Source organism: Herpailurus yagouaroundi, unplaced genomic scaffold (assembly GCF_014898765.1).
Source record: "Herpailurus yagouaroundi ecotype Mexico unplaced genomic scaffold, PumYag 77, whole genome shotgun sequence".
Classification (NCBI taxonomy): Eukaryota; Metazoa; Chordata; class Mammalia; order Carnivora; family Felidae; genus Herpailurus; species Herpailurus yagouaroundi.
In genome coordinates this window covers 14,370,990-14,382,295 of record NW_024412388.1, presented here as the reverse complement: position 1 = coordinate 14,382,295, position 11,306 = coordinate 14,370,990, and the positions used below count along the sequence as shown (strand labels likewise).

Here is an 11,306-nt window from a genome sequence, read left to right as displayed (position 1 = left end):
AGGAGAAGGCTGGTGCCACCTCTATTATGCCTGCCAGAATTCTGCATTACAGGGAGGGAGAAACTGAGGTCCAGGGAGGTTGTGAGGTCTGCCCAAAGCTGCTTTTGCAGAAGATGCTGATTAACTGGATAAATTCCTTGTGTTCGTGGTCAGTTTCGTTCACTGCTGTAGGCTCAGCATATATTAAGCTCCTCAGTAAACATCTGTTCAGTGAATGAATGAATGAATGAATGAATAAAACTATCAGCCCATCCACCAGCAGTTGTGACCCAATCACTCATTCTCGATAATTAGAACGACAGCTGGCATTTTTCTTGTGTATGTGTGTTTTGTTTTTTAATGTAAACTCTACACCCAATGTGGGGCTTGAACTCAGGACCCTGAGATGGAAAGTCACATCCTCTACCGACTGAGCCAGCCAGCTGCACCAACAGCTCGTTTTTCAAGGTCTTCCTACTTTCCAGGCACCGTTCCAAGCTCCATTTGTACATCAATTTATGTAAAGCTCACCACGACCCTGGGAGTTAAGAGAGGTGTGATCATTAGTCCCCATGTTACAGATGGGGAAACTGAGCCTCAGAGTTTAACCGACCTCCTCGAGATTGCACAGCTAAGAAGTGGCCCGACCAGGATTTGAACCCAGCGCGACTGGATATTCCCAGAGGCATGCAGCAGAGGAAGAAAACTAGCTGGGAGTTGTAGGTTCCACGTAAACCAACGAGGTGGGGAAGCTGGAGCTAATTACTCGCCCGCCCTTGCGGGGAGGGGCCTGTGCTGTCAGCGTTAATCCCTTGTAAAGATTTTAGGTCCTTCCACCATCGCTGTGGGGCGGGGGGCTCTCTGGGTGGTTCAGCTTGAGGTTGGCCAGGAGGAAAATCGAAGTCACTGCTCCGTGCACCTCACTCCCAGGGGCAGGCTGGCACCGCTAGCGCCGCTTCTCAAGGGTTTGCCAGCAATCAAGTCTGGCTCCTCCCATTTGCTGCTCCCGCATCCAATCAGCGGCGCCTCTCCTCCTCGCCCCGCCTCCCCAGCGCGCCTTTGCCCCCGCCCAATTCTGGCGTCCGTCCTCTCCTGCCTGGACCACTGCAGTCACCGCCGCGGGTCTCCGCTCTCCCAGAAACCCAGCTCTGTGCAGACGCCTCCGGGGCGCTTACTGCAAAGAGAATGAAGTCTGAACTCTGGCTAGCATTCCAGACCTGCCACCAGCCGCGCCAACCCACCTTCCTGCTTTCTTTCCAACCGGCCTCTTAATCTCTTTGTATGTCTACACTGCCTTGTTCCACACACAGGATGGAGGCGGCTCCTGACCAAGATTCATCCTGCCAAGACGGTCCTTGGGCCTCAGAGGTCCAGCACCAAGGACACGGTCCCAGGAAGTCCTTCTTTTGGACCTGGTCTCTGAGTCCTTGGAAGCGCCGCAGCATCTTCTCTGTGCCCTCCCGTCAGTCCTCACCACCAGCCGTAAAGAATGGCTACTAATATGGCCAGGGCTTGTCCCTACCAGACTAGGGGTCACTAAAGTCTGCATACAGGAGCTATGCTTCTCTCCAATCCAAGTCCAGGTCATACCCATGGATGGGTATGTCCAAACAACTGCAAGGAGCGACGTCACACAACAGCGCAGAAGAGCCAAGAAGGGAAGGCTGTGTCCACTGGGGAAACCACGTGTGTAGTACACAGTCCTTGTCGCTAGAGGGCGCAAGGTTAGACTCCCGGCACCGCTGCCTCCCAGCCTGGGCACAGCCTTCCCAGGGTATGAACGCGCTCAGTTGCAAAAGGAGGATTTTCCATGGATTAGAAATAATATATGTAAATTGCCTGGTACATGGTGTTTACAGCGATGTGTGTGAGGAAGAAAGGGTCAGAGTCCTCACCCACACCACCAGCTCCGCGGTGTCTCAATGGAGAATGTGGGGGGAACCAAATGGCATGGGGGGCAATGATACCAAACCCATAGGGTCATTGTGAGGCGGTCAGGTGCCCGGCCTGGCACCTAGTAGGTACAACACCCCACCTCGTATATTCGTTTAGAACCACTGGTTTTGTTTCTTTCCCCTTCTGGGCCGAGCTAGGCTGGGGTCCAGGAAAGGGCTGATGCCGGCTCACTGTGAGGATGAAGAGGGCTGACGGGAGGCAAGCCCAAGGGACCAAGGTCAAGACTGGAAGTGCCTGGTCTGGTGGCCCACCCAAGGCCCACAGAAGTGGGCGCCCAAGGAAAGAGGTGGGAGCCAACACCGCAGGAAAGTGAGAGGGTCACTAGGCCCCAGGGAGGGTGTGCTGGGGGAGGGGGGGCTCACTGTGCAGCCCGACCCCCTCCCCCTAGGCCTCAGCAAGGGCCCCTTGGGGGTACCCTGGGTCAGCAGAGCCCCCACCCCCACCCCTAGTAAGGAAGAGAACACAAGCATTGAACGAATTTATTCATGAGAAAACTCAGGGTCCGTCAGGGAAACAATCTGCTGGTTACAAGCTCCAGAAGCTCTTGTCGGAACAGCCGTGAGGGCCGGGGGCACCCCCAGGCAGGGGGCTGGGGGAGCTACCAGCCGCCCTGGGGTCAGAGGAGCAGACACAGGCGGGAAGGGGTCCCGAGGGGCACTCCTCACTGCCCGCCTGCCCTGTCCCCAGGACCCCACTCCCCCTCTGGGTTAAAGTGCAGCTGGGAGGGAGGTGATGGATGGAGAGCTGCTGGAGAGCTATGGGGACACTGGCCACCAAGGACCCACCCCCTCCTCTCCCTAGTTTCTTGAGGCTCAGCCAGAGTCCACCCCACCCAGGTCCCTCTTTGGAGCCTCCCCACCGTCAGATATTTAGAAAGCGCTCCCCAGGAGGGGAAAGGCTGGCTCCACCAGCTCTCCGAGGGACCCAGAACTGGGGGGGGGGGGGGGGGGGGAGAGGGAGAGGGAGAGGGAGGGACACTCTGGTGATGATCTGGGAGCCCTCCCCTCTCCCTGGCCCAGGAAGGCTCCTTCCTTGCCTCCCTCCACCCCCTGGAAAGCCAAGGAAGCCAGAGAGGCCCAGAGAGCCTGGCTCCCAGCTCCAGGGCCATGAGTCAGCAGGGTCCTGCCCAGACCTGACTCCCAAGCACGCCATCGAGGGAGGGCCACTTCGGTGCCACCTGGGAGCAGCTGCCCTGGGCATGGGAGGCCTTTGGGGGAGCCTGTGGGGCTCCAGCTTCTCCTGTGGTCCCCCCAGCCTGGACCCAGCCCCTCCCTCAAGGCTGCTCCTGGCAAGGCGCCCCCCCACCCCCACCGGGCTCAGGGCCCCACTAGGGGCTGTGAGGACCGCGCACCCACCTCAGCAGCGTGGCCAACCTCCTCCCCCTCCCAAAGGCACATCACTAGGAGGCAGAAAGGAAGAGAACCCCCCCCGCCCTCCGAAAAAGAACCCTGAAGATCCACTGCTCCCTCCCCTCACTCGTGAATATATTAAATTGTGCAGCTTGGCCCCCGACCCCTCCCCGCGGATCTCCACGGCAACCAGAGAGCATTCCAAGCCCAAGTCTGAATCCAAGTCCGTCCCTTTCTCCCCACCTTTCCCCCAAGGGTGACACCCAACATTCCGCAGGGGACAAGAGGGGAGGAAGAGTCGGGGCCTCAGTCCTCAGCCCCCTCTTCCTCCGCGTGGGGGGCCCCGGGCGGGTCCTCGGGCTCAGGGGTCTGCCCTCCAGGGTGGGGGTGGGGACGGGTGCCCGGCTGGGAGCCCGGCGCGTCCTCGCCCTGCACGTAGACACTCAGCCCATGACTAGGCTCCTTGCCACATGCCTGGCAGCTACAGTGCAGGATCTTCTCCACCAGCTTGTCCACCCTGGGCACCTCCTCATGGCCGGGGCACTCCAAGGTCACCTGGGGAGGGCAGGAGAGAAGAGAAGACATGTTTCCAAAGGCCCGGGGCTGGCAGGGAGGCCCCGAGGGCCACATTCCTCACGGGACCAGCAATCCCAGAGACCCCAGAATCCCTGAGCCCACCCGAGATACCCCAGTTAGCTCTGTGGGCCCCTCCACTGGGGGTGGGGGCGAGCCCCTGCAGGTCCCACCCAAGCTGTCTCCTCACACCCAGTCCTGCCGCCTCCCTACCATTCCCTCACAGAGGCCTGAGGGGAAAACCCAACGTGGCCTGCCCCTGCCTAAAATTCCCCTCAGTGCTCCCCAGTGCACTTAAAGAAAAGTTCAGGCTCCTTACTAAGGCCCCGCAGGACCCTCAAGCTGCCTCCAGCTGACCTCTCTGCCCCTGACCTTGAGCCCCTCCCCACCGCCAACTCTGAGCTGCCTGATCTGAGACTTCGCACATGCTGTTCCCTCTGCCTGAAAGGTCCTTGCCTAACCCACCCCTACCACCCGCACCAGACTGGCCCAGGTAACTTGTACGCAACCTCTGGATCTGTGCTCAGACATCACTTCTTCAAGGAGCCCAATCCCAAACCCCCAGCCCAGCCTAGGTCAGCCCTACTGAGCCCTCCAGGGTTTTGCTCTTCTCCGAAGGTCACACTTTTCCAACGGCCTTTCCTTTTCCCTTCCTTCCTTCCTTCCTTCCACGGAGCACCTACTCCCTGCCAGCTCTGGGGACACAAGGACAGGCATGATTCCTCAAAGAATTCAGAGTCTAGTGGGGGAAACAGATTTGTCAAAATCACCCAAATGCAGATGGAAAACTGTGACAGGAGTCAAAGCGGAGGCACACAGCGGTCAAGGCGGTGGGATAGGGCCCCGAGAAAACGCTGCTGAGCCACAAGCGGAAGAATAAACAGACGTTCACTGGGTGAGGAGGAGAAGCAAACAGGGAAAGAGCATGTGCAAAGGCCCTGTGGTGGCAGCAAGAAGAGTAGGCATGAGAGACTGAACGAAAGTACACTGATGTCAAGTGTCGAGCTAGTAAAGGAGATGAGAGAGGCCAAAGCTCAACAGACTGGTGAGCCAGGCCATGCCAGGCACTGTGGGTCACGACAAGGAGTTCGGTCTCATCTTAAGACAGTGGGAAACCACTAAAAGGACTTCAGAATGTGACTGACATCAGAATGGAGCTTTAAGAGATCCCTTGTCCTGTACACGCTGGTGTCAGACTCATAAGCCATCACGTGGCAAGGCCCACACGTGTATCCCCAGCACAAGCCCTGGACCCTGCACACAGTGGGGCCTTACTCATAAGCACTGGGGCCAAGGCCCGGAAGTCTCTGCGGGGAGGCTGGGCAGGGGCGGGCAGCCATACTCACAATCTCCCACATGGACTGGGCCGGCATGCAGGAGTCACAGTGAACCAGGGACTCCGTAGACTGTGGGAAGGTGTTGGGAACGCTGTAGCTGAAGCACTGTCCTAGGCAGGCCCTGTGGGAGGAGACGGTCACGGCGCCCGTGACACCATGGCGGAGGCAGGGAAGGGCGGCCAGCCCTGTCTCCGCCTCCCTCCGGGCCTCTGGACGCATCCACTCCCCTCACACCCCCGGGGTTCCCACCTGTTCTGGATGGACTTGGCCTCACAGCCGCTGTGGCCCACGATCTGGGTGATGTTCTTGGCCTCACACCAGGCACTCTTGTCCGGGAACAGTGCCAGCTTGTTGATGGGCGGTGGGGCAGCCAGCAGCATCGCGGGGAGGAAAGCCCCAACCAGGACCCGAAGCATCATGCCCGTGGCCTCTAGAGCCCTGGAACGGAGCGCAGACAGTAGGTGAGGCCAGCGGGGCCCAGCAGGCCGTGGGCAGAGCAGACGGTGGTGTTACAAGCATGGGCTCTGACCCCTGGCTGCCGGGGCGCAAATCCGAGCTCTACCGCTTACCAGCGAAGCACGACCTCAGACAAGTTACTTCTCCTTTCTGAACCTCGACAACGGGGCTGCTGATAGATGTGCATGGGGGGGGGGGGGGTGGTCACAAAGACGAGCTGCAAAGCCCTCGGCAGTGAGGCTGGCAGGTAACACACATTCCACGTGCGTTACTTTCACAACTTACTGTGCAGCTTTGAGCAAGTCACCTTTTATGTCTGTGCCTCAGTTTCTTCATCTAAGAAATGGGGATGGTGAGACCGGATGGCAAAGGACGAGTGCCCAACGTGACGCAGAGTCTCCAAGCGCGTGGTGAGTGTTGAGCAAGCGTTAGCTCCCTCCTTGCTGTGATGCTGTGGGCCCTCCGGGAAACACAAAAGACTGCCCGCACAGCGCCTGCCCTCCAGGGGCTGGCCACCCAGCACGTCTCCTGGGCATGCCGCCCCGGGGGTCAGCCACCAGGAAAACCTTCGTCCGTCACCGTGAAGTCTGGGGCCGCCCTGGCTGGCTGGGCGTCGGGTGAAAGAGCTAACCTTGGACCAGACCATTTATTCTTTGGCTGCCCCACCAGAGCCTCAAGCCCTGAGACGAATGTGTATTCGTCTCCCAGCTCCATCCCAACCTCCGAGGCACGCCAAGCCCAGCGCTGGACCCTCTCTGTAAACTGGACGGAAGGAGACAGTAATACCAGAATTTGCCAGAAGATGGCGCTGCAGGCCAGCGTGTGTCTGAAGGATTCCACTCAGAGGGGGCTCTCCCGGTGTTTGTTCCCCAACTTCATCTTCTGTAGACTTCGCCCTCTCCCCCACCTCCAAACGTGTGGACGAGGGAGGATTCCGAGCGGCTAGGAAACGAGGTCAGTGCCTGCAAGGGGGTTTCTGGGGACAGGACACGAGAAAGGGCACTGGACAGGGAGCCAGGAGTGCTCGTGCCTGTGCGAGCCTGGACACCCAGGCCTCAGCGTCCCCGTCCAAAAAAATGAGTGAAATGCCCTGGACCACTGGTTGCTAAACCTGGTGAAGCATGAGAATCCCCTGGGGGCTTGTGGGGTGAGGTTCTAGATCGGAGTGAGCCTCTAGGAAGCTCCCGAGGTGCCGGGCTTGAGAACTGGTCCAGCTCGGTCGGTCCCGGATTCGGTGTCTTCAGACACCCCCAAGAGGGGCCTGGGGGTGGCTGACTCGGGATCAGGGGCCAGGTGTTGTCCCCCAGGCACCGGAGGGGAACATCGCATTCAGAACGACCCTACCCTCAGCCCACCTCCTGCAGAAAGTGGCAGGTCCTTGGTGAGAAGCCCAGGAAGGGGGAGGGAGTGTCCCGGAAGTGCCCCGAGGAGGGAAAACCTAGGTGGGCTGGCTCCGCTGGGCTTTCGCGGAGAGCCTGGGCCAGCCTGCAGGGCTGTTCTGTCCGTTGTCTCCACCCAGAAAGTTCTGCTCAGCCCCTTCTCCCTGCCGGAGGTCTCCAGGAGAAGAGACAAGCCCCATGTCACTGGACCCCAGTGCCTGGGTGACCCCTGCTCCAGCCAGTGGGGAAGGGGGAAGGGTGTTCTGCCCCGTCCCAAATGTGTTTGTGTCATGACCCCAGCTCTCACCCACGCATTTCCGGTCTCACTCATAAGATGGGCAGCGAAGCCCATGTTTTCAGTACAACCACATCCCAACAAAACAGAATGGGCTTGTTCCTAACTGGCAACCAAACTAATTTTTCAACAAGCTGCACATCCAGGAGGCTTCCTGACCCCACCAGGTCCTCTCCCGTGTCCAGGGAATTGGCCTCTGAGTCAGGGTCTGACCACAGCCCCCCAGGAGGGGGCCCTGGAGGCCCACTTGAGGCCAGAGCTCCCTAGGCCTCCCCAGGCTGGACCAGCCCCTCAGAGACCTCAGAGAGGTCTGGGGACTTTGTCCTATACCTGACCCTATGGAGAGTCCTCAGGAAGATCGGGTCCAGGCCAGGAGGGGACTGGGGCCGGGAGTGGTGTTCACTGGGAGTTGAGACTGGGGTTGACTGGAAGCAGCCTGGAGCCCAGCTGGGTCTGCTTTGCAGTTCAGTTTGGTGAGGGGGTTGTGGGGGCTGGAATGGAGGCCATGGGCTGGAACCAGGCTACAGGGGGGCAGAGCTGTGATTGGGGGTGGGGTTAATAAAACAACGTTTATTGGGAGACAGGGCAAGGGTGAGTTTTTGTTGGGAATCAGGGGCCTGGAGCATGGGGACTGGTTATTAGGGTCAAGTTATAGCAGAAAGTGAGTCTCTGTCCCCAGTACATAGCCCAGAACTAATCCAGCTGTGCCCACAGCGTGAGGGGAAGGAGTGGGGCAGGGGGGGGGGGGTTGTCGTGCCATAAGCCAACCTGCGAGGCCCAACCGGGACCTCAGAGGGGGCTGGAGCCACACTCTGCTTACCCAGGCCAGCAGCCCTGATCTCCAGCCAACTGCCCAGCTCACAGCACAAGCACGGGCCCCTGGAGTCTCCTAGTTCAAGTCTGGCCCTCCCACCAGGGCCTGTGTGACTTCCAGAAATAAAGCTCATCTCTCTGCATGCTTGTGCCGGCCTCAACCCTAAGATGGGGAGCAGGGCCCTGTTGGGGAGAACGACTGGGCGGATGCAATCAGCGGGCACCCAGCTCGGGCCAGCCCTCTTCCCCTGGGAGAGCGAGGGAAAGGCGGGCCAGGCAGCAGAGGGTGGGGCACTGGAGCAGGGGGGCGGGGCAGGGTGGACCCCGGGCTAGCCTCTCCCACAGACACTTGTCATCAGGACGCACCCACCCTCGGCCCACTCTCACACCCAACCCCCAGGAACCCCTGCTGCCCCCCACACACACTGGGTCGGGCTCTTTGCTAGTGAGTTTGTTGTTGTTATTGTTGTTTTTTCAAGCAGCAAATTAGCTGATTTTTTTTACACAGTAGGGGGACCTTCCTTCTTCAGATGAGAGCCTCACCCACAGATTCTCATCTCTTCCTCCCTCCCTGAAGGTCACACCACAAGTCAGGGGACTCCTAGAACGCCAGGGTGGGAAGAGGGATTCCCCCACCCACCAAGGAGTCGTCCCAAGGCCCCCCAGCAAGTCAGGCCAAGCAATGCTTTTCCACTGAGGCATGCAGTTCCCAGCAGGTCAACACTGTTCACTAAGCACCTTCTAGGCGGGTAGAGACAGAGGCGAGGGCAGGGGAGCTGGGGGCCCAGACCCTATGCCCACTCAGAACTCAGAGCCTAAAGAGGGAGGTCGAGGGAGGTGGGCTTGGAGGAAGTAGTTATTCGGATGGGCAGTCAGAGATGGCTGGGGCGGAAGGAAGGAGAGATTTGTGATTCTGGATTTAATTCAGGATGACAGTTAGTTACCAATGATGGGGAGAGGAGGGAGCTGCTGGCTGAGGGCACCGCACAAGCAAAAGCAAGAAGGCGGGGGGGGGGGGGGGGGGGCTTTATCCCTAACGGATAAAGCACTGTTCGAGGCACTTTTACCCGTAGTCATTTACACGTCCTTATGACAACTCCACAAGATAGTTACTACTATTTCCCCCATTCTAGAGATGAAGAAACTGAGGCACGGGGAGGTTAAGAGATTTAAGCTTACAAAATTTGGATTTACGAACACCAAGATTTGAACATGGACAGAAGCAAGGTAACCACCAGCTACCTTTGCAGATGGAAAGGCTCCCAGAGGACAAAGCCAGGAACAGAGGAAGAGAAGGCATCCAGGGAATCCAGGGAATGGTCTGGAGCTGGCAAAAGGCCTGGGGCTTCCTGCCCTTGCCCCAGCAGGCTGTGTCTCTTATCCTTATTCGCACCCCCTCGGAGCAGAGTTCAAGTCCCACTCCTTCACGAGACAGCCCCCCCCCCCCCACCGCCTATGAGACGCCCCCACTGTCGAACATGCAGCCATGGCCGACCCCTGACTCCTTGGATACAATTCTTCCTTAGTATCATGGAGAAGCTTCAATGGAGGCACCTCACCCCACTGCCACCCAAATCCAAACCCCCCAGATCCTCAGAGGACCTGCAAACACCAGACACATCTGAGGCTGCCAACAAGACAGAAAGGAAGCTCCCAGTGGGAAGGGAGGGGACAATGGCTGACCCATTCCAGCACCATGGACACTGAGGCACAGATTAAGGAGGTGAGCACCCAGATCTCTCACACTGAGGCACAAGGCGGTGGACGAACAGAGGGGAGCCGCTGAGTGGTTTTCTGGGGACCCTTGGTTCAGAAGGTCCCTGGGGAAGGGCAGGGGGTGGGGCAGTAGGAATAGGCTTCGTGGGAGGGTCTTTGGGGTCCTCTCTCTCCACACCTACCAGAACCCAGCATCTTCCCGGGGATGTCTGCCAAAACCCAGATGTCCCGGCGCCACAGCCCTGGAAATTCTGACCCCACAGGTCCGGGCTGTGGCCTGGGCATCTCTACAAGTGCTCCCACAGGATTCTGAGGCCCATCCAGGTTAGGAGCCACGGCCCCCGCCCCAAACTCCCCAGGAAAGGATCTCCCGTAACAGCACTGCTGACGGCAGTCACCATCCCGCTGTCTGGATTCTAGGGCCTGGAATCAAGTCCTCAAGTCACTGGAGGGGCCTGGCTTTCAAGGAATTCCTCCAGCCCACCCACACCCACACCCACACCCACACCCCCTGGGAAACCCTATAGAGAGCAAAGAGTCTGCTCTGTATAAGAAGTGAAACTTGGCTGCCCGTTTCCTCTTCTGAGTCGATCTGAACATTCAGGCCAGGCACACGAGGATTTCCTGGGTAGAATGGTCCACTCACCACCGGCCACACACACACCCAGGCCCCTGGTGTCACCGTTCCCAGCAAGCAAGCAGCCTGGTGTGGAAGCAGGTGAGGGCGGGGCTGGCAAATCCTTGGTTAGCAAAGTAAGCCTCTCGCCAACTTCAACTCCTGCTTCCGCAACCTCCTCCGGGAACCCTTCCCACTCTGGGCCCCAACTGACCCGGATGGAGGCTTGAACTGTGGTGCTCAGCACTCGGGAGACGTCGCGATTCCCGTGGCAAGCACGTGGGGTTTGTCGCGTGTTGTTTTCAAACTGATCGGACAGGGTGACCCAAGTCCCTCCCTCTCCTTCTTTTCCTGTCCACACACACAGAGAGAAAGATCTGGTTTCTCCACAACATATTCTCCACAACGGACTGCCACAGACCCAGGTTCAGATCCTGGCTCTGCCGCTTTAACCTTTCTGTGCCTCGATGTCCTCATCTGCAAAGCGGGGACGATAACACCTGCCTCACAGGCCAGCTGGGAGCATCGAATTGAGCAGTGCGTGGAAAGGTCTGGAGAGCGTGGCCACCACGGGATAAATCCTGAGGTCACCATTAGTGCTAGCCTGGGGTCCCTGAACTCTGCCCGCACCCTCCTGCCTCCCACACGATGCCCCTCGCCCTCCCCTCTCCCCCACCCCCTCCGGCCAGATCCTGGGCGGGTCCTGAAAATACCGAAATCCAGAGTTGCAGCCACCCGGGGGGGGGGGGGGGGGGGGGGGGGGTTGGGAAATAAAACGAGGGGAGAACCCGGCGCAGAAGGGGGGTTGGGGGGGAGGGGGCACTACCCACCACACAA

General features: G+C 59.0%; 1 protein-coding gene and 1 long non-coding RNA gene across 2 annotated transcripts in view; both read right to left on the bottom strand.

The window, feature by feature from the left end:
• Positions 1-2,400: 2,400 nt before the first annotated feature.
• Positions 2,401-11,306, bottom strand: part of NBL1 (NBL1, DAN family BMP antagonist) — a 10,516-nt gene continuing 1,610 nt past the window's right edge. The window contains exons 2-4 of the mRNA XM_040463178.1: positions 5,444-5,632; positions 5,204-5,315; positions 2,401-3,839 (exon numbers count right to left, since the gene is read on the bottom strand). Of these exons, the coding sequence (XP_040319112.1) occupies positions 3,591-3,839; positions 5,204-5,315; positions 5,444-5,613 (531 nt within the window). The 5' untranslated portion in view covers positions 5,614-5,632 and the 3' untranslated portion in view covers positions 2,401-3,590. The remainder of the gene's footprint in view (positions 3,840-5,203; positions 5,316-5,443; positions 5,633-11,306) is intronic.
• LOC121022212 (uncharacterized) overlaps positions 2,401-11,306 on the bottom strand; it is a 10,373-nt gene continuing 1,467 nt past the window's right edge. Inside the window, exon 2 of the long non-coding RNA XR_005786860.1 lies at positions 2,401-3,515. This is a non-coding gene — a long non-coding RNA (uncharacterized LOC121022212). The remainder of the gene's footprint in view (positions 3,516-11,306) is intronic.